The 25,984-nt window shown below is 42.1% G+C and overlaps 1 protein-coding gene across 3 annotated transcripts; it reads left to right on the forward strand.

The window, feature by feature from the left end:
* The first annotated feature begins 1,416 nt into the window (after positions 1 to 1,416).
* Positions 1,417 to 25,234, forward strand: Gstt4 (glutathione S-transferase theta 4). 3 transcript variants are annotated; one of them, XM_078038876.1, is made up of 5 exons: positions 1,417 to 1,528; positions 2,807 to 2,894; positions 4,719 to 4,869; positions 24,466 to 24,642; positions 24,825 to 25,234. In XM_078038876.1, exons 1-5 carry the CDS (start codon positions 1,417 to 1,419, stop codon positions 25,017 to 25,019), a joined length of 723 nt encoding a protein of 240 aa, XP_077895002.1. In that variant the 3' UTR covers positions 25,020 to 25,234. The 3 variants fall into 3 exon arrangements, with proteins under 3 accessions (XP_077895002.1, XP_005334617.1, XP_077895003.1); XM_005334560.3 differs by lacking the exons at positions 24,466 to 24,642; positions 24,825 to 25,234 and adding exons at positions 5,998 to 6,174; positions 7,617 to 7,811; XM_078038877.1 differs by lacking the exons at positions 4,719 to 4,869; positions 24,466 to 24,642.
* The last annotated feature ends 750 nt before the right edge of the window (positions 25,235 to 25,984 follow it).

The following is a 25,984-nucleotide window of genomic DNA, read 5'->3' on the forward strand; positions in this document are numbered from 1 at the left end:
ATGAAGCTGAGGACTCAGCCAGCTGCCCTCTCTCCCCAGCCCACTTCCATTGGCTATAACTTCTTCCAAGACTGACCCAACTGGCAGTGTGATGGGTCCTTGGGGAGGTCACTCTCCGCGCTGATCTCTTTAAGGAGGCCTACAAGCTCATACTCTAGTCTTGGGACTCCCTCATGGCCCAGCTGGACCCCCAGCAGGCCCAGAAGCTGGTGCAGCTTCTGCAGAAGCCAGCTCTGTTGATGGGTACAGCCTGATCACTCCCCTGAATTTAGCTGTTTGTAATAAACACACTCTGTACTCTCTGCCTATGCCTCACCCTGTCCCCAGAAAGTGATGCCTATCTCATTTCTGAGCTGAGGCCTAGAAAGACAGGGAATCTTTCAAAATCACACAGCACAGAGCAGCACTCAGGCCTCACCACAGGTCTCTAGTTCATTTCCTCAGTCTCCCGGGCAGTCTACTCACTGCAGTCCTAATCCAGGCCAGGAAGTTTTTGGGCTTCATTACATGGCCTGATTGGGCTGACCACACCCTCGGATCCCTGTTGGTATTGTCCCTGATGTCCCCTGGGCTCCCACAGTGTGCTATAGTCAACTTTCCATCACTGTAAGGAAACTATCTGAGATAATTAATTTATAATGAGGAAAAGGTTATTTTGGGTCAGAGTTTCAGAGTTTCCAGTGCATGACTAAGTGGACGGTCTCCAGTCTGGCGGGGGTGTTCAAGAAAATGCAGGAAATGTATAACAGAGCAAACTGCTTACTTCACAGCCAGATAGCAAATGAGGAAAAAAGAGGAAGAGATTGGTGTCTCACAATTCCCTTCAAGGGCATGCCCCCAGCGACCTAACTTCCTTCCATTAGGCCTCACTGTCTAAGGGCTCCACCACTCCTAATAGCACCACTCTGGGGACGAAGGCTTTAGCATATGGGCCTAGCTTCTGTGTCTTATTCTCCCAATTCAGACTAAATTTCCTTGCGGATAGCCCCAGTCCCTACTTTTGACCCTGAAAGTTTAGTTCTCATTGCTTCCTCCTCAGTCTGGGACCTTGCAAAGTCCTTTACAAAAAGGACTACACTGAAGGCCTGGCCCTGGGAATTCTCATGCATGACCCCTTCTCAGACAGGCTATCTTTAAGGCAGAACCAAGGGGCAATAGGCATAAACCAGCACCTGCTTCCCCTCCACCAACCCTTTGCCAAGAACCTCTCCCCACTCTTAGTTCTCTTCAGAATCCCTGCTATTGTAAGAGTTCTAGGTTTCCTTGTCTTATGACAACACCAAGGGAAACAAGAAGTTCCAGAATGTGGGGTCCTGGGCTTAGGTCAGAGAGGGCACAGGGTCAGGGGCTCAGGCTGAACACAGACTCAGGACTGTGCTTGGTCTGCTGGGGCTTTGGGGCCCAGGAAGTGTCAGCATGGTCCTGGAGCTCTACATGGATCTTCTGTCAGCATCCTGCCGCGCTGTCTACATCTTTGCCAAGAAGAATGGCATAGCCTTTGACTTCCAGTTTGTAGATCTGCTGAAAGGTCAGTCCCTACTACCTGCTACCCAGGCAGGTCTCATCCTGAGGTGCAGCTAGAACACCCAGGAGGGTGTGTTTTGAGAAGCAGAGACAGAAACAAAGGCCACTCTCCACAAAAGTCTGCAAGGGAATAAAAGGTGCCCAAAGTGTCAAGGTACACAGTCTGCATCTCTGTCTAACCCACCTTAGTCAGAGTCCCCACTAATGATGGTGAGATGAACAGACTCTCTGAGAGAAAAGGGGAAGGAAAGACTTCTAGAGAATCCCTGAGCTCCCAGTTTGCACCCTCACCATCTCCTTGTGGGGGTCTTGCATCTTGTTATCTGTAGTACCTGCCAATCAGTCTAGTAAAGTTCACAGAAAGGTAGTCATTCCCCACATGAGAGTGCAGCTGTTGTTCAGTCCATCTCCATTTTTCCAGGTGTTCAAGCTTGTTTAGATGACTGGGGATGTAGCTCAGTGGTAGAGCTCTTGCCTAGCATGTGAAAGACCCTGGATGCCATCCCAAGTACCTGTCCCTCCAAAAAGTATATGAAGAGTAAACCTGCTCAGGGTTACACCAACCTCACAAGAATGTCATGGGAATCAAACACCAGCCCCACCCCAAGAATAGAGGAGGTTCTAAAAGCTCAGCTTATGCAAACAGAAGCCTCCAGACTGTAGAGAAGGAGACAATGTAGCTATGGAATGAATGAGGTATAATTGGAGCCCTAAGAAATGTTTCCACTTAGAAGCATCTGGTTAAGGAGTCAAGAGTCCTGATTCCTGCTCCCAGTGGAGTTCTACTTTCAGATCTGATGACCCTGATTGCTTATGAGGGATTCCTTTTTGGACACTCAGCTGTGTTCAGGCAGCTGTGGCTGCCCTGTTCCACTTAAAGAGGGGACAGAGTGAAGGAGTGTCAGGAATAGCGGGCAGGTCCTTAGGGCTCCTGTTCATTCAGAAGCTGTGGCTTCAGGTAGTGATGGAATAGGAGCTGGAGACCTTCAGTTTGGGGAGTCAAAAGACTGTCTTGGTTCCAGGGCACAAGGGTCACCAAGTCTAGGGTATGGGCAGGGTAGAAGGTAGAAATCCTGATCCTGGCTCCTATTCTGTTGCTGACTTGCCCCAGGATCATATGGGCCTTTGGAAGACATTCAAGATCCAAACTATAGCACCCAGCTTCTGTGTCTTATTCCTTAAGGCCTCAGTTTCCCCTTCTGGATGAAATAGGGAGAAATTTCTGTTTCTAGAAAGCAGAGATAGGACCCCAACAGCCTCAGACCCTCCCTGCTCCTCTCAGGTCATCACCATAGCAAGGAATACATTGAGATCAACCCCCTGAGGAAGCTGCCCAGCCTCAAAGATGGAAAATTTATCTTATCTGAAAGGTAAGTGACCTTCCAGTACTCTGGGCATGGAATCCAGGGCCTTGTAGATTTTCCCAGGAAATTCAGTGGGAACCCCCTCACCTTGTAGCATTTACTTACTTTTTTGTTTTTAATATTTTTAGTTATAGATGGACACAATATCTTTATTTTATTTATTTATTTTATGGGGTGCTGAGGATAGAACCCAATGCCTCACATGTGCGAGGCCAGCAGTCTGCCACTGAACCACAACCCCACCCCTATTTACTTATTTTGTTTTTACCATGGAAAATTTCACACATGCACTAAAGGTAAACACATGCTAACTAATATGCATATATGAGTATAACAAACCAACATACCCATCTCCCAGGTCCAGCATTTATCAATTAGGGTTTATTTTGCATTATTCATACCACATCCGGTTCCTCTTCCAGACACCCATAAATATTCAGTTCACACCCATTCCACTTATAAATGTTTAGGATATGTCTCTAAGAGATAAAGACTCTTCAAAAACGCACCACCCCAATACTAACATGGCAATAAAATTAACAATAATTCTTGGACTTCAGAAAATATCCATCTCCTAGTCAAAAGTCTCTAATTATCTCATAAATATTTTTTGGCAGTTTGTTTGAATCAGGGTCCAAAAACGTTCTGAGTATTACAGTTGTTTGGTCTCTCTCTTATGCCTCTCTACCTATAACCCCCTGTCTTACTCCATCTTGGGTAGCTATCATTGAATAGTACTGACTGGTAAATTTATAGCAAATAAAGGTTGAATTTATTCCATGGTTCAGGATGTCAAAAAATCTAAGAGCATGGAGCTGTCATCTGCTTTGCTTTGGCTGAGGGCTCTCCCTCTGGATCATAGCATGCCACAAAGAATTACATGGTGAGACACAGCAAGCAAGCCAGAGAGAGCTTGCTTTTATATTAAATCCACTCCTATGGCAAACCATTAATCCAGTAACTCTTTTAACTGCAAATGGATTAATTCATTTATGGGGCCTCTTCATTCTTAATGGTCCAATCTCTTAATAACTTACAGCAGGGATTAAATCTCAACCCGAGTTTTGATACAGACATTTAAACTGTAGCATCCTCTCCATTCCCTGACCTCTTTGTCTTAGCATATTTATTATTAATTATGGTGAAGAAATTGGGTCCTTTGTCCTATGGAGGCAATGCCTAGGACCCATCCATCACCAGAATGTCTCCAATATGTACTGCATTCCCAGGCCTCTGTTCCTAATTCCATCCCACAAATACCAGAAACCCTTGCTTGGGTATTACTGGATGCTGGAGCTATCATCTTGCCCTTTCTGTTATTAATTCTGACCCTTCCATCCAGCACTAGAGAAATGGATTCTCTCTCATCCCTTGTAATCTTAAGAATTAAGTCCAAACTTCCCTGCATTTCCAAGGGCCTCCATACTTGGGCTCAACAGCATCTGACTGTCTCTCTTCACTCCCTGACCAGCCCTGTCTACTTTATGGTTTACTTGCCTGCCCTCCATTTCCCAAAATTTACCTCATGCCCTCTTGCCCTGGTGTTTTGACATACGTTGTTTCTCCTGGCTAAACTGCCCTTTCTTATGCCATCCAATGACTCCTGCTCACCCTGCAGGTCTCCTTCCCTGCCCTTGCTGATTATTAGACTGACAGCTTGGGGGAGACCTTTCCCTGGGTCCTTTGGACTCCTTCTCCTGGAAGAATGTCAGCATCTAGAGCCTGATTGTGGCTGGAGGCCCCAGCAATTGCGCCCTAGCCACGCTGGGGTGGTCAGTGTTGGAGCCTTCAGAAGATAAGAGAAGTTGTCCTGACCTGCCCTTTCTGCAGTGTGGCCATCCTTTTTTACCTGTGCCGAAGGTACAGCACACCCTCCCACTGGTACCCACCAGACCTGCACTCACGGGCCCGCGTGGATGAGTTCATGGCCTGGCAGCACACGGCCATTCAGCTGCCCATGAGCAAGATACTCTGGATCAAGGTAAATGGGGCCATCTCTGGGGATTGGGGACAAGGGGGAAAGGAGTTAGGAAGCCTAGAGTCCAGTCCCAGCCCTGCTGACCACTAATGAGCTCAAGAAAATCTTCCTCCCTCTTTGAGCTTTATTTCACCTGTTCCCCCTACCTGCCTTCCTTATAGAGTTGCTGGGAATGTGGAATGTACCATTGAGTATGACAGAGTCTTGTTAAGACAAGGAAAAAAACACCTAAGAAGGGCTGATAGGACTCAAGCCAGAACAGGATTCAAAAAAATTCATTCTGAACTAGAGAATGTAAAGGGCCCATTGAGATTAGAAAACTTGAAGATGATAAATAACATGTGTGCCCTTACTTCTAATCCTAAGCCTATGTCTTAGTCCATCTTTCATTGCTGTAACAGAACATCTGAAGTTGGGTAGCTTATTTTAAAAAAGAGAGAGAGAGAGGGAGGGAGGGAGGGAGAGAGAGAGAGGGAGAGAGAGAGAGAGAGAGAGAGAGAGAGAGAGAGAGAGAGAGAGAGAGAGAGAGGTTTATTTTGCTCACAGTTTTGGAGGCTGAAAGTCCAAACAAATGGCACCAGATCTGGCAAAAGCCTCATGGCAGATGTCATCACAGTGGGAATGTATAAGAAGGATCACATTGTAAGATGGGAAGCCAGAAAATGGGGAGGGGCCCAGTCTTGCTCTTTGGAAAAACTTGTTCTTTTAAGAACTAACTCAGTGTCCCATGAGAATTACCTTAATTCCTTCTAAGGGCAGTGACCCCAGAGATATACTACTAATCGTCACACCTTTTAAAGGTTTTACCACCTTTCACATTGCTCTACTTGAGACCAAATTTCCAACATATGAATCCTTGGGAGGTACACTCAAACCAAATATAAACCATAGCAACCTATGCAAACATTACTAACCAATCATAGGATTCACTCTTGATAAGGTCTCAAAATCCTTCTGATTACATGGCACCAGGCAAAATCTACCAATCAGATCTGCTAAAATAGATGAAACTACTTTACAGCCCTTGGTACTGTCCACTATGTATCTAGCAGACAAGGATATAGAGACCTGGAGGAACAGATGGAATAGAATTGTAGCTTCCATTTCCTTCCTCTCCCCCGACCTGGTCAGTTGCTGATCCCAATGATCACAGGTGAGGAAGTTTCAGCTGATAAGACAGAACAGGTGCTGGAAGAGGTGAAGCAAAACATGCAGTTCTTCGAGGAGAAGTTTCTACAGGACAAGCTGTTCATCACTGGGGACCACATCTCACTGGCTGACTTGGTAGCTCTAATGGAGATGATGCAGGTGTGGGGTGGGGTAATGGGGGGTGGTCAGAGGATGGGCAGAAGCTGGAAACTTCTGTGATCAGTGTACCCACAACTTGAGAATAGACTGTCAAAGCAAGAGAAGCAGGCATGCCCATCCTGAGGATTGTGGGAACCAGATCTGGGTGCCTGGATTACATTTGGGAAGCACAGAAGGTTTTGAATCAGGGAAGATCATGATCATCTATCTTGGCAAGGCTTCCACAGCATGTGGAGGAACTAGATGATGAACCTAGAATACAGAGAATACCACATTTCTCAGTCCATGTCTCCTCCTCCTTCTCCTCCTCCTCCTCCTCCTATGGGATTTTCTTTTCTTCTTCTTCTTTTCTTTTTTCTTTTTCTCTTTTGGAACTGGGGGTGGAAACCAGGGCTTTGCGAATGCAAGGCAGATGTTTTGCCACTGAGCTACATTCTGGCCCCACTATAGGATTTTCCAAGAAATGTTAAGAGGTCTTGCCTCTTTTCCAGAGCTCTATACAGAGAGTCGTATGGGTAAAACTCTCTTGATTCTGGGTCTGAGGGGTATCCAGTATGCATTTGGAGGCATGCAGGGGTGTTGGGGCATTTATGTGGCCTTTATATGCAGGGTAGAGTAGCTAGTTTGAAGCTAGCTGTTACATGCAGGATGGATAATTTAACCCTGGCCAGTGTCTTGAGAGCTGGTATGGTCTCTGGCTGGTATGAAAAATAGCCACTTTGGTCCCTGGTCAATGTGAAGTACAGACCAGCACCAGGAAAAACTATTCAAGAATGTCTTAAGTATACAGCCCAATGCTTCGCTTCCATTCTTTACCTTTCACCCACATCAACCTCTCATGAGCCTCCTGAAAACCTTGGTTAATTATTTTTCTTTTCTTTTTTTAGGTACATATTTATTTTTTAGTTGTAGATGGACACAACATATTTCTTTTTTAGTTGTAGATGGCCAGGCAAGCACTCTACCAGTGAGCCACAACCCCAGCCCCTAGGTTATATATTTCTTAAACAAGCAAGACAAATCTGTAGGCAGGTTGCCTCCTGGGTCTCCTCTTTCATCCCCTGTGCTTGATCACAGAGAAGAGTTCAATGTGGGGAGAACAGAACTGAGTTCCTCCACCAAGGAACAAGGAATCTACCTGGAAATGTGTAGGAACCATGGGGGGGTGGGTTCAAGCCAGAGAAGTGGGAACTACCTAGATCAGGGATCACCTAGAGAGGGGTTCAGGAGCCTTGGAGCAAGACCAGTGACCAAGAACCCTGGGGGATTCTGAAATACCTATTTCTACCCCACATCTAATTACATAGTTTGTGACCCCTTGTCTGGGTCTTGGGGGCCGGAGGATGACTAACCCTTTGTAAAGGCAGACGGGGAGGGCCTTTGAGGCTATAGGAGAAGACACAAGTGGCACTGACCACATCTTCCTCTTTGTCTATCTACAGCCCATGGGGACCAATTATAACGTTTTCCTCAGCTCCAAGCTGGCTGAGTGGCGCATGAGAGTAGAGCTGGCAATTGGCTCTGGCCTCTTCTGGGATGCCCATGACCGGCTGTCGAAGTTGGCAGAATGGGACTGTTCAACACTGGATCCACTTGTCAAAGACAGAATTTCTGACTTTGTGAAGAAGTCCAAGTGACCCCAGAGGCAGCTGATCCAGCAGGACTTGACTGGCTCAGTCCTCTCAGCCTCCTTCCTTAAAGGAGATACTAAAAAAACAACTGTGTTCTTTTGCCCAATAAAGAATTGGAACATCCATCATGATTACTGAGTCCAGAACAGTTGGTATAAGCATAGAGCCTGATGTGGGAGCAGGTGGTGGTCATGAGTCTTCCCAGTTTCCAAAAAGAATATAAAGTCTTTTGGGAAAATTAAAGGTTAAACATGATTATATTGTCAATAATAATAGTTGATTATTTCAATACCCATTTAATAACAGAATAGGATAACTAAGGAGCAATACTATAAACCATTTGGGCCCAGAAACAGTCCCACAACAATAGCAGAGTAAACATTTCCCTCAACGGAACATGGGATGTTCTCCAGCATAGACTAAATGTTTGGCCATAAAATAGGTCTCAAATTTAAGAATACTATGTAAATTATGTCTTCTGAACACGATGAAATAGCACTAGAAATCACTAACAGAAGAAAAACTAGAAAATTCACAAGTATGTAGAAATCAAACAACGTACTCATAACCAATGGGTTAAAGAAGAAATCACAGGAAAATTAGAAAGTGCCTTGAATAAATGAAAATGAAAACAGAACATACCAAAATGTATAGAACACAGTATAAGTAGTTCCAGGAAGAAAATTTATGGCTGTAAACATATAATTTAAAAAGAATGATCTTTGTTGGGCAGAGTGGTGCATGCTTGTAATCCCAGCTACTCAGGAGGCACAGGCAGGAAGATCACAAGTTTGAGGTCCACCTGGGCAATTTAGTGAGACCCTGTCTCGAAAACAAAGGCTGGTGATATAGGTCAGTGTTAGAGTACCCCTGGGGTTCAATCCTCAGACGGGGGGGAAAAGATCTCAAATCAAAAACCTAACTTTACATCTTAAGGAACTAGAAAAATAAGAGCAAACTGAACCCAACACCATTAGAAGATAGGAAACTGGGCTGAGGATGTAGCTCAGTGGTAAAGCGCTTACCTGGTATGCACAAGGCCTTGGATTCAATTCTCAGCACTGCAAAAATAACAAAACAAAACAAAACAAAAAAAGAAACAATAAAGATTAGAATGAGGTGAATAGAAAAACAATAGAGGAAAAATAATGATCTTTGAAAAGATCAACAAAACTTACAATTTTATCTAGAATAATCAAAAAATAATAAAAAATTACTCAGACCAGGAAAGGAAACAAGGACATCACTACTGATCTTATAAAAGTACAAAGAATTATAAAGAAATATATATTTTAGATATCCTAAATGGGAAATTTTCTAGAAAAACACAATCGTGGGGCTGGGGATGTGGCTCAATCGGTAGCGTGCTCGCCTGGCATGCGTGCGGCCTGGGTTCGATCCTCAGCACCATAAATATTTTTTTTTTAATTCTTTAAAAAAAAAAAAAAGAAAAACACAATCGTCCAAACCTTATTTAAGAAGAAATAGAAAATTTGAATAGACCTATATAATAAATAGATCAAAAAATATTAATTTTAAAAAGCTTTCTATAGTTGGGCCCAGTGGCACACGCTGGTAATCCTAGTGGATTGGGAGGCTAAGACAGGAGAATTGAGAGTTCAAAGCCAGACTCAGCAACTGCGAGGCACTAAGCAACTCAGTGAGATCCTTTCTCTAAATAAAATATAAATAGAGCTGGGGATGTTCAATTTTTTTTTTGTACTAGTTCAATCCCTAGTACAAAAAAAAAAAAAAGCTTTCTATAAAGAAAACCCAAAGACTAGATGATTTCATGATGACTTCTGCTAGATACTTTTTTCCATCCCCCAAATCCAGTCTTTTTCAAAATTATAATTATTTCATCATATTTATTGTACAAATTAATTGAGTTTCACTATGACATTTCCATACATGCACATATCATGTTTTGATGGTACCTACCACTGCAGCATCAACAAAGGATTCTCCAGTAGGAGCAACTAGAGATGAAGAAAAACACAAAGAAGACACAGAGATATTTTCATGAAAATCTGGGGCCAGATGGGACTGCACTCTGATAGAGGAACAGTGACTTAGAACTAGCTTCACAAGTTTATTATATAGGGTCAGTCTCATAATCAGAAAGTTAAGGGGCATTGTAAATTATTCAAGATTTTTTAAGTGGTCAGAGGCTTCTTTGTGCATTAAACAGTTACAAAGCTAGAAACATTTTGCAGCAGCTATACTACTGCTGCGGTACTAAGAACATTCTGCCATTCTTCTGCTAAACCCAGGACACCCATTGTCCTGGGACCTCTGATGACTGTTAGCATCAGAGCGGAGAGTCAGGGCTGAGAACATCCTTGCTTTTGGCAAGGAATTTTTCCCAGGCTTGGCTTTGCTAACACCGCAGGATCAGCTGATGACTAGGGGTTCATCTGCTTTCCACATCTACCCTCCCTAGTACCCCCCCTTTTTTGGCAACAGGGATTCAACTCAGGGCACTTAATGATGAGCCACATGCCCCAGCCCTTTTTATTCTTTATTTAGAAACAGGGTCTCACTAAGTTGTTTAGGGCCTTGCTAAATTGCTGAGGCTGGCTTTAAGCTTGCAATCCTCCAGCCTCAGCCTCCGTAGTCTCTGAAATTACAGGCATGTGCTGCCATTCCTGGCCCTACTATCTTCTCCTATCCTCCCCTGGATCCTCCTCCCCTTACCTAATAGTCTGTGGGGTTTTTTTCCAGATCATTTCAGTTCTATTTTTTTTTTTTAAATTTCTACATATGAGAGAAAACATGTTGTACTCATCTTTCTGTGTCTGGCTAATGTGATAACCTTCAGTTCCATTCCTTTTCCTGAAAATGACATGATTTTATTCTTCTTTATGGTTAAATTGAACTCCATTATGTATAGACATCATATTTTAAAAATCCAATCACCTGTTGACAGGCATCTAGGCTCATTCCATATCTTGGCTATTGTGAATAGTGCCGGAGTTTGTGAATACTTAGCAGGTTCTCTCTTTTATATGTTTTCCACAGTGGCTGTATATTACATTCCCACCAACAAAATATAAGGGTTTATTTTACTCTGCATCCTCACCAGAATTGCACATTGTTTGTTTGTTTTTGCAGTACTAGGGATTGTACCCAGACTTTTCCACATACTAGGCAAGCACTCTACCACTAAGTTATATCCTAAGCCCTTTTTAAAGTTTTCATTTTAAGACAGAGTCTCACTTAGTAGCCCAGTCTGACCTCAAACATGCAATACTCCTTCTTCAGCTTCCTGAGTAGCTGGGATTATAGGTGTGCACCACAGTACCCAGATACTGTTTTTTGATAATAACCATTCTGACTAGGGTACAATGGAATCTCAATGAAGTTTTGATTTGCATTTTCCTTGTGAGTAAAGATGTTGAACATTTTTTCATAAATGTATTGGCCATTTGTACCTCTGAGAAGTGTTCAGTTCATTTCTTGATTTTATTACTTGTTCTTTGATGTTAACTTTTTTGAGTTCTTTTGTATATTTTGGATATTAATCTTCTGTCAGATGAATATCTGGAAAAGATTTTCTCCCATTCTGTAGGTTTTCTCTTCCTTCTGTTGATTGTTTCCTTATCTGTGCAGAAGCTTTTTAATTTGATGTAATCTCATTTGTCAATTCTTGCTGTTATTTCCCAAACTAGTAGAGGCTTATTTAGGAAATTGTTGCTTGTGCCACATCTTGAAGTGTTTCCTCTATGTTTTCCTTTAGTAGTTTCAATGTTTCATCTCCTTTACTAAGTTCCTTGATCCATTTCAAGATGACTTCTGAACAGGGTAAGAAATAGTAATCTGCTTTCAATCTTCCTTATGTGGTTATATAGTTTTCCCATCATCATTTGTTGAAGGGGCTACCTTGTCTGCAATATATTTTTGGTTTCTTTGTTAAGAAACAAATGGCAGTAGGTGCATAGATTTAATTCAGGGTCCTCTATTCTGTTCCATTTGGCTCATGTCTGTTTTTATGCCATGTTATTTATGTAACTATGGCTCTGTAGTATATTTTGAAGTCAGATATTACAATGCTTCCAGCATTGCTCTTTTTGCTGAAGATTACTTTGGATATTGGGGGTCTTTTGTTCTTCCATATGAATTTTAGAATTGTTCTTTCTAGTTCTGTGGCAAAAGTCCCAGTATTTTCATAGGGATTATATTGAATCTGTAGTTGTTTTTGGTAGTATGACCATTTAAATAATATTAATTCTCCTAATCCATGACTTTGGGAGATCTTTCTCAGTTTCCTTCTTCAATTTCTTGTTTCAGTGTTTTATAATGTTTTTTCACTGTGGAAACCTTCACTCCCTTAGATTTGTTCCTAAGTATTTTATTTTATTTTTAGAGATTATTTTGAATGGGATTGCTTTCTTGATTTCTTTCTCAGGAAGATGATGATGATGATGATTTTGTAGTTGTAGATGGACAGAATGCCTTTATTTTATTTGTATATGGTGCTAAGGATGGAACCCAGTGCCTCACACATGCTAGGCAAGTGCTCTGCCACTGAGCTACAGCCCCAGCCCAGGAGGTTCATTATTGATGTATAGAAAAGCTACTGATTATTGTATTTTGCAGTCCTCCTGCCTCAGCCTCCTGACCCATTGGGATTACAGGTGTGCACTACCACTGCCAATTCTGTCCCCTTCTGTGTCCCTGATTGGTTTCCCACTCTGTAGAGTTTCCAGTGAGTTTGTTTCAGTAGCTCTCCCCTGGGCCAAACTAAGTCTCAAAAGAGATGCCCACTAGGACAGTGTAGTAATGTTTGCTGTGGGTTCCTGAGCACAGGAAAATGCAGGGTCTTTGTTTTTCAAAAGCAGCAAGTTCAGACATGATCCTTTCAAGAGGACTCCCTGTGACATCCCCATGAGCACACAATGGAAAGTGCAGAGAATTTCTCCAGTGCCAACCTGCTGTGCAGATCCCGGTCAGTTGAGTTCAGATTTCCTTTCTTCATGGTGGCAATTTCTATCCTAGTTGCATTCACTGGGTCCCTTTTCCTCTATTACCCCTTTCTTAGTTACACTGCCACGCATCTCACTTCTATGTGCTCAGTGCTGCACACACTTTCTCACTCAGTTTTACTCTCTAGAGTCCCTGGGCTTTTCCAAATCTCTGTTCATTCTTGAACCTCAGAGTCTTCCTACAGTCACTCACCTCAATGAGAAACTGCTCTCTAGTTGTTCTGATTCCAACTTAAGAGAAATGGGGAGTGCTGGCTGCCTCTGACCCACCATTTTGTCTCCCAAAATCTTTAAAAAGATGAGAAGATGGGCAAACTTGGAGACATATTCATTTTATTTGCTCTTGGAAATAGAAAACTCTTAAATTATATCTTCAGGGACATAAGAGTCCAACCCAAGAGCTGAGAGTAGTGACTAGATAGCCACACAGTCTGGAATTTCTCTCTACCAAATATTTGAAGAAGAAATAACTTATTTTCTAATCAATAGCTTTTCATAATACAATCACTCAACAGATGAAGACAAGGAGATAAACAGCTTCTATGAAAAATCTTTATCTATCGACCGGTCAGACCACCGAGGAAGCCAGCTTGGAGCTCATTCAATGATAGAACAGGTAATTTCAGGCTGTCGTTCGCCTGGGTCTCTCAGACAAACTGCTCAGGCTCAGTGCTAAAGAACCTGTGGAAACTGCTTCTCGGAGCCTGCTCCTATCAGAACATACACCAAGCCCGGAGCAGCCGAATTCCGGCTCCTGTTCGCCTGCGTCACGTAGACAAACTGCTCTGGCCCAGGGCTAAAGAACCCTCGGAAACTGCTTCTCGTCCGGGTCCTGCTGAATACTGTGGAGGTAAATACCAACGGAGCCTTCATAGGCAGTGGCAACAGGATTGAGACGGGGCTTGAGAGGGCCGGTCAGGACCCTCCCGTTGCTTTGGTCACCTGGCAAAGGAAAGGAAATGCTGCCATTCGCATGGGATACCAACATGGCAGAGAACTGACGTCATCAGAAAGTGGCGGAGGAGATAACTTCATTGATACCAGTGGCGACAGGTGTGCAATCCCCTGGCCCCCCCCCCACACACACAGCGGGGAAACCTCAAGGGCCCCTCCCAGCTCTCCCGTGAGCACGACAGTCAGACCGAGGGATTCAGGAGTGGCGCGGGACCCGCAGCGCAGGACCCCCGGGCTACCACTCCCACCAGCGTAGACAACCGAGGTCTCTAGCACCAGCTCCCGGGGGTGTGGCTACCGGAGGGCAAGCCCCAATCTCCACAACCTTAGGGGCTGAGGGATTGGCAAGCAGGGATAGGGTGCCCAGTTGTTCAAGAAGATAGGGCTCCCGTGAGCAGCAGACCTGGCGTGTAGCCAGTACTGTGGTGAGCTTCACCTGTGAACGGGGCCAGTGGCGAGGTGACTAGACACAAGAAACAGGCCGGAGACCCGCCCAGTTGGGGAGGAGGAGCTGCTGCACAGTGATTGGTCCCCGCAAACTGAGAGGAGAAGCTTGGCCCGGTGGGCACAGCTCCACCTACTGGAAGAGAAGTTAATCAAACTCTAAGACTGAATTTTTAAATTTTTTTTTAATTTTTTAATTTTAATTCTTTTTTCTTTTTTAATTTTTTAAAATATTTTTTATATTATTTATTTATTTTGTACTATCACTTTTTTGATTTTTTAAAATTTTTTCTTTTTTTATTCTCTATTTTTTTCTTTTGTCTTTTCATTTCTTTTCAATTTCCTTATTCCCCTTTCCTTGAATTCTATCTGTTTACTCTCATTCTCTTTAATGACTTCTTCCCTTCCCTTCTAATACCTTTCCTCCCAAACAATACGACACTGTTTATGTGTAATTTACTAAATATGTATAGGTCAATGTTCCTAGGCGTTATATAGTGCTACCAAGACCTTAACTTCCCCCAAATACTCCAGACCATTCTCCTGTTAATATCCCTCGTCAGTAGAGCAACCTTCCAAGGTTGCCAAGAGATACTAACCTCAATACCATCACATCATTCGACCTAAATATAAGTCCCAAGACCAAATCGCAGATCGCTATATGCCATCAGAATCCGTACACAGTTTAGGAAATGAATGAATCTACATTAAAGTGAAACAAAACTCATCATCTTAGTCATAGTATCCCATCACAAAAGAGAGACCCCAGAGACACACAAAACCAAATAAATTTATAGGAGTAAACAGTAACTTAGCAGTCAAACAGAGCAAGAAATAACATAAGCAGCATGAAAAAACAAGGAAGAAAAGGAGTACAAACAATGCAGGACAGCCTAAATATACAGGAGGACCTAGAGGCATCAGAAAAATGGCCAAATAAAGAATTCAAAGAATACTTTAGACAGACGGATATGAGACAGCAAATTCAAACATTGAAAGAACCAACAAATGGGACTTACTTAAACTAAAAATTTTTTTCTCAACAAGAGAAACAATAAGAGAGGTAAATAGGGAGCCTACATCATGGGAACAAATTTTTACTCCTCACACTTCAGATAGAGCCCTAATATCCAGAGTATACAAAGAACTCAAAAAAGAACTCAAAAAACAATAAGATAACAAATAACCCAATCAATAAATGGGCCAAGGACCTGAACAGACACTTCTCAGAGGAGGACATACAATCAATCAACAAATACATGAAAAAATGCTCACCATCTCTAGGAGTCAGGGAAATGCAAATCAAAACCACCCTAAGATACCATCTCACTCCAGTGAGATTGGCAGTCATTCTGAAGTCAAACAACAATAAGTGCTGGCGAGGATGTGGGGAAAAGGGTACACTTGTACATTGCTGGTGGGACTGCAAATTGGTGTGGCCAATTTGGAAAGCAGTATGGAGATTCCTTGGAAAGCTGGGAATGGAACCACCATTTGACCCAGCTATTCCCCTTCTTGGACTATATCCAAAAGACCTAAAAAGAGCGTGCTATAGGGACACAGCTACAACAATGTTCATAGCAGCACAATTCACAATAGCTAGACTGTGGAACCAACCTAGATGCCCTTCAATAGATGAATGGATTTTAAAAAGTGGCATTTATATACAATGGAGTATTACTCTGCACTAAAAAATGACAAAATCATGGAATTTGCAGGGAAATGGATGGCACTAGAGCAGATTATGCTAAGTGAAGCTAGCCAATCCCTAAAAAACAAATGCCAAATGTCTTCTTTGATATAAGGAGAGCAACTAAGAACAGAATAGAGAGGAAGAGCATGAGAAGATCACCACTAAACAGGGATGAGAAGGGGGAGGGAAAGAGAGAGAGAAGGGAAATTGCATGGTAAAGGAAGGAGACCTCATTGTTACACAAAATTACATATAAGAGGAAGTGAGGGGAAAAGGGGAAAAACAAGAGAGAAATGAATTAGTAGATGGGGTAGGGAGAGAAGATGGGAAGGGGGGGATGGGAGGGGAGGGAAGGGGAGGGGAGGGGGGATAGTAGAGATTAGGAAAGGCAGCAGAATACAACATACACTAGTATGGCAGTAGGTAAAAAAGTGGATGTGTAACCAATGTGAATCTGCATTATGTATATAGGGTAAAAATGGGAGTTCATAATCCGCTTGAATCAAATGTATGAAATATGATATGTCAAGAACTTTGTAATGTTTTGAACAACTAATAAAAAATAAAAAATAAATATTAAAATAAATAAATAAAATATATCTATCATAGGTTTAACAGAATGAGTCCCATTCTTTTAAAAAATATTTTTAGTTGTAGATGGACAAAATATCTCTGTTTCATTTATTTTTATGTGGTGCTGGGGATTGAACCCAGTGCCTCACGAGTGCCAGGCAAGGGCCCTACCACTGAGCCCCAGCTCCAGCCCATGAGTCCCATTCTTTAGTAAACACCTATTTTGTTTTCAAGTTGTGTCTGTGAGGCAAGTTTGGCAATGTAGACACATAATTGAAACTGAAATGCAAAAAAAAAAAAAAAAGATCAAAGGAGTCTGAATCAATCTTTTGAAATATTCAATCATCCATAGAAGAACATTTATAAATAGAACCTCAGGATCAGATGAAGCTAGAATATCTTTCCTCTAGCTATTTCTTTGGGTAAAGTGGCTTGATGTTGGTATCTTACTTATTAAAAGCATTAACAAGGGCTGGGGTTGTGGCTCAGTGGCAGAGTGTTTGCCTAGCATGTGTGAGGCACTGGGTTCGATCTTCAGCACCACATAAAAACAAATAAATAAATGTTTATCGACAACATAAAAAAGTTTTTAAAAGCATTAACAAGTGTTGAAGGTTGGGTTGTGTATATGAGTGATATTGTTCTAGTTCTTTCATTTTATATGTTTAAAAATTTTTTTTGATACTGGGAATGAAAACCAGGAGTGTTTTACCATATATCTACATCCCCAGTCCTTTTTTTTTTTTTTGATAAAAGTCTAAGTTGCTGAGGTTGACCTTGAACTTGCAATCCTCCTGTCTCAGCCTTCTGAGTCACTAGGATTACAGGCATGCACCACTGTGCTCAGTTAAATATTTTTATAATAAAAAAAGTTGGGAGGGGAGAAATTAAAGAAGATCTAAACAAATGGAAAGACATTCTTAATGGATTAGAAGGCATAATATTGTCAAAATGGCAATCCAATCCTACTAATGAACAAATTCACAACACCACCAAAATTCCATTTGGTTTCTTTGTAGAAATTGACAAATTTATTCCAAAATTCACATGAAAATTCAAAGAACTCAGTATAGCCAAAATTTTTGGGAAAAAAAAAAGCTGAAGGACTCATATTTCTAGACTTCAAAACTAAATACAAGGTAACTGTTATCAAGATGTTGCAAATAAAAACACAATGAAATACCACTTCACATACATTGTCTATAGTGGAAAAGACAGATAATAACAAATGTTGGAGAAGATGTGAAGGAATTGAACTGCTGCTGATGGAAATATAAAATGGAGCAGCCACTTTGGAAAACAGTTTGGCAGTTTCTCAAAAAGCTTAACACAAAGTTATTGTATTAGACATCTCAATTAATTATGCAATATAATTGAAAACAAATATGCAGACAAAAATTTGTACATGAATGTTCATCACAGTAATATTCATAACAGCCAAGTAGTGTAGGAATCCCCCGCCAAACTTATCAACTGATGAACAGACAAATGAAAGATAGTATATCCACAAAATGGAATATTATTCAGTCATACAAAGGGACAAAATACTGTTATATGCTACAGCATGAATCAACCTTAAAAACATGCTAAATGACAGAAACCAGTCACAAAAGACCATATGATTCCATTTAAGTGAAATTCCCAAATGTGTTAGTGTCTTGTTACTACATCTGAGATAGGTTACTGAGGAATAAAGGTTTATTTTGCTTACAGTTTTGAAGACTGAAAGTCCAAAATCAGGTGGCCTCATTGGTTTGGCCTCTAAGTGAAGGCCTAGAGGTAAGTGATATCATGGTCAAATACGTAAAGGAAAGATGTGGCAAATCAGGAAGCCAGAGAGACTGGATGGGGCCGAGCCCAGGCTTTTATAACAACCCTCTGGCAAAAATTAATCAGGGGTGTCATGAGAACTACCTTAATCTAATCTGAGAGTAGCACTCTCAATAACCTCCCACTAAAACCCACCTCTTAAGGATCCTACTACCCCTCATATGGACACACTGAAGATCAAACCTGCATGGACATGAATCCTTGGGACATAAAACCACACAGGCAAATACGTTCTGTCCATAGACACAGAAAGTCGACTAGGAATTATCAGGGGCTGGAAAAGGGGAAGTGAAAGGCAACTGCTTAATGGATACACAGTTCCTTTGGTGGGTTCATGAAGATATTCTGAAATTAGGTCATTGTGCTGGTGACATAACTTTGTGACTATACTAAAATATGTTGAACTGTGTGTTTTGAAAGGGTGAGTATTGTGATATGTGAATTATATCACAATAATAAAATAAGATTTCATTGTTCATATTTATTCCATGAAGAACATATTTATTCCAAAAGAACATGGAAGTAGCCTCCGAAAATGCAAAACATGAATGATGGCTCTTTTTATTCTATAATGTAGAATTTGACCATCTTCTCTCAAGATTAAAATTAAAAGCAAAAGTCTTTCCATTTGGCTGTCTTTGTGGTAAGACCTAACACAGCCTTGTGCCCTGTGCTGAGCCTATTTTTTGCTCTAAAGCTGATAAATCTAGGGACTATGAGGTGGTGCTAGACTGTTAGGTAGTTATGAGTGAGTATAGTTGGGAGGAGGAAGAAAAAACCTCTATGTCACAGATGATATGGTCTATAAAAGCATATCTTGGTGACTGGAGGACAAGTATGGGTCCAGGGAATAGAACATGATCTACTTGTTTCCAACACCTTCTTAGGAACTGCTTAGCCCAAATCTAGAGTTAAGGTAGCTGCCATGTTTTATATCATGTGACTTCTTTCCACCGGAGCAGAATCGTCATGCAGGAGCAGCTCAGATGGAGAATGGTGCAGATTCTCTCAGACTCTAACTCAGAAATACTAGGGGAATCAGATATTTGGCAATGGAAACCCCCTTGAAATATTGTAGGCACCTCGAGAGCACAGAGAAGAGGAAATCCTGAGGGAAAAGGGAAGAGAGCAAAGAAAAAAAAATGCCTTACAGTCTCTGGAAGAGTTGGCTCTCTGTGACCTCAGGTTCTTAAACTCAGGTGTATTTGAATCACCTTAGCATGATTCTTGGCAGGCTCAGCAGGTCTGGAGTTCAGGGCCTCAGATTAATTTCTTTCTTTATTTTTTGAATATATATATATATATTTTAGTTGCCAATGGACCTTTGTTTTATTTACTTAGATGCGGTGCTGTGAATCAAACCCAGTGCCTCATACATGCTATGCAAGCCTCTATCACTGAGCTACAACCTCAGCCCCCAGATTCATTTCTAATAAGCTCATTGGAAAGGCAGCTGCAGCTCTCAGAGTACCCCAATTTGAGTAGCAAGTTCTAAGCCACTTATTTTTCCAGTGGTGGAAAAATGCCCCCTCCTTTGAGGAAATTGGGGGCACCCATATTTCTTGCTAAAACCAGTAACTGGGTAGGGTGAGGCAGGAGCCTGTCACCTCACCACCCAGAGCAAATCATGCTTGTCTACCCTCATGAGCTCTCTGAACTCCTTGGCCAGTACTGAATACAAATGAAAACATGGAGCTACTTATCCAAAAATTATCAAGAATTTCAAGATGGTAACAGCATTCACCCAAGTGTAGGGCTTTCTGAGCTACAGGCCTATGAAAACCTTGTCTGTTTTCATTTGAGATTATTGAGATTACCTTGTTGTATTAGACTCCATCTTCCTAGTTTATTAGCTCTGGAGTCTCCATTGCTGGTTTTGAAGATGTGATCATGTTAGGAAGTCCATATGGTGAGTTGCTAAGGCTAGCCTCCAGCCAACAGACAGTAGGCAACTTCAGTACTGCAAAGAAATAAAATATGTCAACAATCGGAGAGGGTTTAGGGATGGATCTTTTTGCGGTTGAGCCTTGGATGGTGGGAGGGGATAGGCAGCTCTTTTCAATCTCATGAATTTGGGGGATCTGGCCCCTTTATTGCAGCCTTGCAGAAGAACCAGTTAAATTGTACCCAGAACTCTGACCCACAGAAAGTGTGAAATAATAAATGTATGTATGTTGTTGTTGTTGTTGTTGTTGTTGTTGTTATTTTGGTACCAGGGATTGAACCCAGGGACACTTAACCACTAAGTGACTTCCCCAGCTCTTATTTTTTTATTTTGAAACATAATATCCCCAAGATGCTTAAGGCCTTGCTAAGTTGCTGAGGCTGGCTTTGAACTTATGATCCTCCTGCCTCAGCCTCCTGAACTGCTGGGATTAGCCAGGCAAACACCACTTCACCTGGCTAAATGTATGTATCTTAAGCCACTAAGTTTGTGATAATTTTTTATGTTGCAATAGATAAGAACTACAGAAGGTCTTTTTAAGTGTCCCAAAGGTGGTTTGTGGGCCATCTGATTGCCTTTACTCTCATTCTACCAACCCCGAGTCCTCCAGTTTTCTGGGAGACTGCACTGCTGAGACGGTGCTACTTAGTTTGGGTTATACTGAGCAATTGTTAAGAGTATCCTGTCTAAATGGTTTTTTTCTCCCTATTGATTAGTAAATCTGTGTCTTATGGGTTGATTTCAGTCTAGTCCTAAGATCATGATCAATCCTGGAAGTTGGACTAAATTAGGTTTTGGACTGGAAGACTGGTTCTACTCTAGACAAGGATTCAAATAGCTCTTTCCTGGAGCACTGACTAGAGACACTGAGAGGTGAAGATAAGGAAAATATTGTTTTCTCTGAGTATCTAGCTCTTTTAAAAACCTTAACATGGAAACCAAACTTTCTCATTTTAAACTTTTTTTCACTTAAAAATTGTTATTACTGCTGGGTGCAATGGTGCACATTTTTATCCCAGCTTCTCAGGATATCAAGGCCAGAAGAATCACAAGATGAAGGTCCACCTGAGCAATTTAGGGAGACCCTGTCTCAAAACAAACAACACTGGGGATATAGCTCTGTTGTTGAGTACTTTCGGGTTCAATCCCCAGTACCACCCCCTCACATTATTACCAACATTCATTTTCTTTATAGAAATCTTCCTTACTATATAGAAAATGTCATGCTCCTCCTGATGTGTTTTTAGTTGGACGTTTTTAAGAAGATAACATCTATAACACTGATGTTATTTGGCTACCTAGGTAGCAGGCCCCAAGGGTACCTGGGTGGCAATGGGTAGGACTGAGGTTGGGACTCGACAATTAAGTCCAGTGTCCTGAACTTGCAAAGGTACTGGAGGGCTTTAGCCTCCCCATCACTCTACAGTTGGAGAAACTGAGGCTGGGAGAGGGGAAAAAAGAAATCCAGGGTTATGGTTTGAATATTGTTGTCTCCTCCAAATTAATGTGGAGACCTAAGGTATTGGGGGGCTTCTGGGAAGTGATTAAGTCAAGGCCCCCCTTTCATGAGTGGAATTTGTGCCTTTATAAAAGAGGTTAAAGGGAGCTGCTTTGCTCCTCCCTCCATATGAGGACACAGAAATGAGGTACCATTTTTGAAGCAGAGATCCGAGCATTCATCAGACAGTAAATCTGCTGGAACTTTGATTTTGGACCTATTAGTGCCCAAAACTTTGAGCAGCAAATTTCTATTATTTACAAATTACCCAGTCTAGAGTATTTTGTTATGGCAGTGAAGGCAGAATTAAAGACAGGCAGTTGGTGTAGGTAGGTATCTCAGGTCAGATTGAGAGAATGAAGGCCAATTTGGGTCCAGGAAGTTGGGGACCACCCTGGGAGATTGAAATGTTAATGTCCTCAGCACCTTGCCTGTATTGCCCCTCCCCAAGAGTTATTAATGAAGCAAATTCTGAGCAGTTAATTAATGTACCCTGGACCCCTTTCCTGCCCTAATCACTCCACTTTGGTCCTTCTAGCTCATCTGCTTCTCACTTTTTGGCCATCCCACTGGGCCATCTCCTGGGCCTAGTCAGGTATGCAGGAAGGAGAGCAATAAGGAGGAGGAAGGCAGGAGAACAAAGAAAGTCTAGAATAATATTGAATATGAAAATAAAAATCACAAGATAGTGAGGCCTGGAAGAAGGAACTAGAAAAGAAAGCCATCAAGTATGGCTTTCTTCTCTCCCAAGATAATTCCTTCCCAGATGCTAACCACAGGTGGGGAGAAAGTGTCTCATTTAACCTAGAAGTGATAGTCTCTAGGAACATTAATCTCTTCCAAGATAACTCCTCTCAGGGTGTTGGCCACTGACCTCCAGCCCAAGAACTGAATTCCTGAGTGCTCAGACTGACACCCTCACTAAATCACCCACAACCTATAAAGCCCAGTTCCTCCTTTGTCCAAATGGCTCATTTTCCACCAGGAAAGTAGGTCCATTCCTGTAAGTGTAATCCCATTCCTGAATAAAGGCTGAAATGATCTTTGTCGATTGCATCCAGCCCAGTCTCTTTGTTCTAACAATATATAAAAGAGGCAGAACACCCTCACTTCTTAGGATACCAGGATACCATCGATGGCCCTCCTTCCCACTCTTGGGAGAAGCTGTGTTACTCCTTTTTTTTTTTTTTTAAATAACTTTATTTTATTTATTTATTTATTTATTTTTTTTTTTTTTATTTTTTTTTTCTTTTTTTTTTTTTTTTTTTTATTGTTGGTCGTTCAAAACATTACACAGTTCTTAATACATCATCTTTCACAGTTTGATTCAAGTGGGTTATGAACTCCCAACTTTACCCCGTATACAGATTGTTGTTTCACATCAGTTACCCTTCCATTGACTTGCTGCTGATTGCTCAGAGGGTATAGAGGGTATGATGCAATGTCTGTTGGTTGTTTCTATTGTGTGCAGGAGTTTGGGAGTCAGGACTCTAGGCTGTCCCTCTGATTGCTGTGGGTCACTGTGTATCCACACTCCTTTACAGGATCTTTTTCATGGTAAGGTAGAGCCTAGTGGCTCTCTGCAAGCACAGGCCCTGGGGTTGTGGATTCTCTGTAGGTGATCTGTGGTGCAGAAATATTCCCCCTGGCTAACGCAGCTCACTGATGATGGATTCTTCTGTCTCAGCCACCTGTGCACTGCAGCCTCTGAAGAGGTGGCCTCCAACAAGACTGAAAAGCACCAGCTAGGTCTGTCTTGTGCTTTTGATGCAGCCAAGAGATGCAGTAAACTTGAGATGGTTGAGGCTGCTACCTGTGAAACATGGCATGCTGCTTTACAGCAAACTTCTTCTAAGTAGAAGGAGTATACGCTAAAATAATGTTAAAAAGTAGAGTATGGAAAATAGACAAACCAATAACATGGTTGTTTATTATCATATCAAGTATTATGTATAGCACATAATTGCATGGGCTATACTTTAGCTTGACTGGGAATGCAGTAGGTATGTTTATACCAACAGCACCACAATACATAATACTTTATATGATAATGGATGACTAAGTTACCAGTTTATGTATTTACTGTACTATACTTTTTTTTATTATTGGTTGTTCACAACATTACAAAGCTCTTGACATATCATATTTCATACATTAGATTGAATGTACTATACTTTTTTATCATTGTTTTAGAATATATTCCTTCTACTTATAAAAAAAATGACTGTAAAATAGTTCGTTGTGTTATACCAGCAGTAGCTCATCCATTTCTTGTTTACCATGTCTCTTGATTTCTTCAACAGGCCATTTTGAGTGATTGACCTTTGCCAATCAGGTTTAAGTACACTTTGTGATGTTTATACAATGATGAAATCTCCTAATGACGCATTTCTCAAACCATATCCCCACCATTAATCCATGCATGATTGTACATCTTAGGCTAGTTCCCTCCACACAAAGTATTAAAACTATTGTTCAGGTCCCCATTTGAGTGGTTCTCAAAGGGGTTTGAGTAATTTTGTCTGATACCCCAAGGGCTCAGCCAGTCAGAGATCAGGGAAGCAAGAATATACCTGGGAAAAGAAATCCCTTGGAAATTTCCTTGCAGGCCTAGCTAGGTCATGGAAAGAAAAAGATGCATAGAACCAAAAATCAACTCCAAAGTTGGGGGTCTTGTATTCCTACAACCATGGCTAGGCTGTTCCCTAACCCCCCCACTTTGCCTGCCCCCTCACCAGGTGATGCTCCCTAATTTCCTGGGTGAGCAAGTATCTCCCAAGACACTGGAAGACACAGTGGCTGAATTGGATGTGACCCTGCAGTTGCTCGAGGACAAATTCCTCCAGAACAAGGACTTTATTGTTGGACCCCACATCTCCCTGGCTGATCTGGTAGCCATCACTGAACTCATGCATGTGAGTGCCGTGGGTAGTGTGGGCCCACTAGATGGAGGTGCTGAAGTCCTATTTATGCTGTCCACACCTGGCTGTGAAATTATGCTTGTGCATGGAAACCCCTGCTGGAGTACTGGGGTCCACAGACCAGACAATGAGGTAGGTCCTCAGCTTTATGTCACTCTATTGTCTTCTTCTTACAGCCCATGGGTGCTGGCTGCCAGGTCTTCCAAAGCCGACCTAAGCTGGCTGCATGGCGCCAGCGAATAGAGGCTGCAGTGGGGAAGGACCTCTTCCAGGAAGCTCATGAGGTCATCCTGAAGGTCAAGAACACTCCCCCTGCAGACCCCACCATAAAGCAGAAGCTGATGCCTGGAGTGCTAGCCATGATCCAGTGAGCTTGGAGCCCCCCACACACACCAGCACTGTGAACCCGTTCACAAAGCACCTTCATTTCCAGTGTACTGTGGAAAGCAAGCCCAGAGAGCAAGTGTTACTTGCCCTGATCCCACTGCCAAGGCTCCATCACAGTCATCATAAGAACACAAACCCATACCTTTAATCACTGCATTTTATTTTTTAAGTTTAGAGAATAAACCTAGGTTCAGACTTATTTTGTTTCTAGCTCTGTATAATTTATTCCCTTTCTCTGTCCTTGATCCCGGTCTTGGTCTCTATCTGAAAGACAACCCCTTTTCCCAGTGAGGGTTGGCTTCCTCCTGATGGTTGCTATAAATGAAGTCACAAATGCCCCGTAGCCTTCTAGTTCCTGGGGAATGATTTGTCATACAGCCTAGGGGTCTGTAGGCATCTCATGTGTTATTTACAGGCATGTTTACTGATCTATCAATTGGACTGGCCAGTCTCCCAGGACATGGCCCTTTGGCATGTAGTATTGTTAATCACCAGTCCTGCATCTGTCCTGAGGAATTGGTCAGGAGGAGAAAATTCATGAATTCAGGCCTTCAGGGGCTTAAATGCAATGCTTAGGCACTTAGCTACAAACTGTAAACAGGAACAAAAGTCTCAGATTGCATTTTAGAATAATATTCTGGTTGCCAGTGGGATTTGGATTGGAGGACAGCCAAGGAGGAAGCAGGGAGATTGGATGTTGCAATAATTAGGGCCAAAGGTGATTTGTGAAGAATTGGCAAGCAGTGAGAGGCAGAGAAGAGTGGAGAACTGGCTCCTTTCAGTTTGGAGAGGGCTGCAGCACTAATATCTTAAGAAGACTTTCCTGGTTCCTGACGGGGGTGGGGGGGTGGGGGGGTGGGGGGGTGGGGGTGGGGGTGGTTGAGATAAGGGAGAAATAAATGTTTCTTAAATGGAGACTATTTGGAACCAGGAAGACAAAGATCTTCTT

The sequence above is a fragment of the Ictidomys tridecemlineatus genome, chromosome 2, assembly GCF_052094955.1.
Source record: "Ictidomys tridecemlineatus isolate mIctTri1 chromosome 2, mIctTri1.hap1, whole genome shotgun sequence".
NCBI classification, from domain to species: domain Eukaryota; kingdom Metazoa; phylum Chordata; class Mammalia; order Rodentia; family Sciuridae; genus Ictidomys; species Ictidomys tridecemlineatus.

Coding starts and splice junctions, on each gene's coding strand:
- Gstt4 (XM_078038876.1), top strand. CDS start 1,417: ATGGTCCTGGAGCTCTACATGGATCTTCTGTCAGCATCCTGCCGCGCT. Junction 1,529..2,806: donor GTTTGTAGATCTGCTGAAAG/GTCAGTCCCTAC, acceptor TGCTCCTCTCAG/GTCATCACCATAGCAAGGAA. Junction 4,870..24,465: donor GCAAGATACTCTGGATCAAG/GTAAATGGGGCC, acceptor CCCCCTCACCAG/GTGATGCTCCCTAATTTCCT.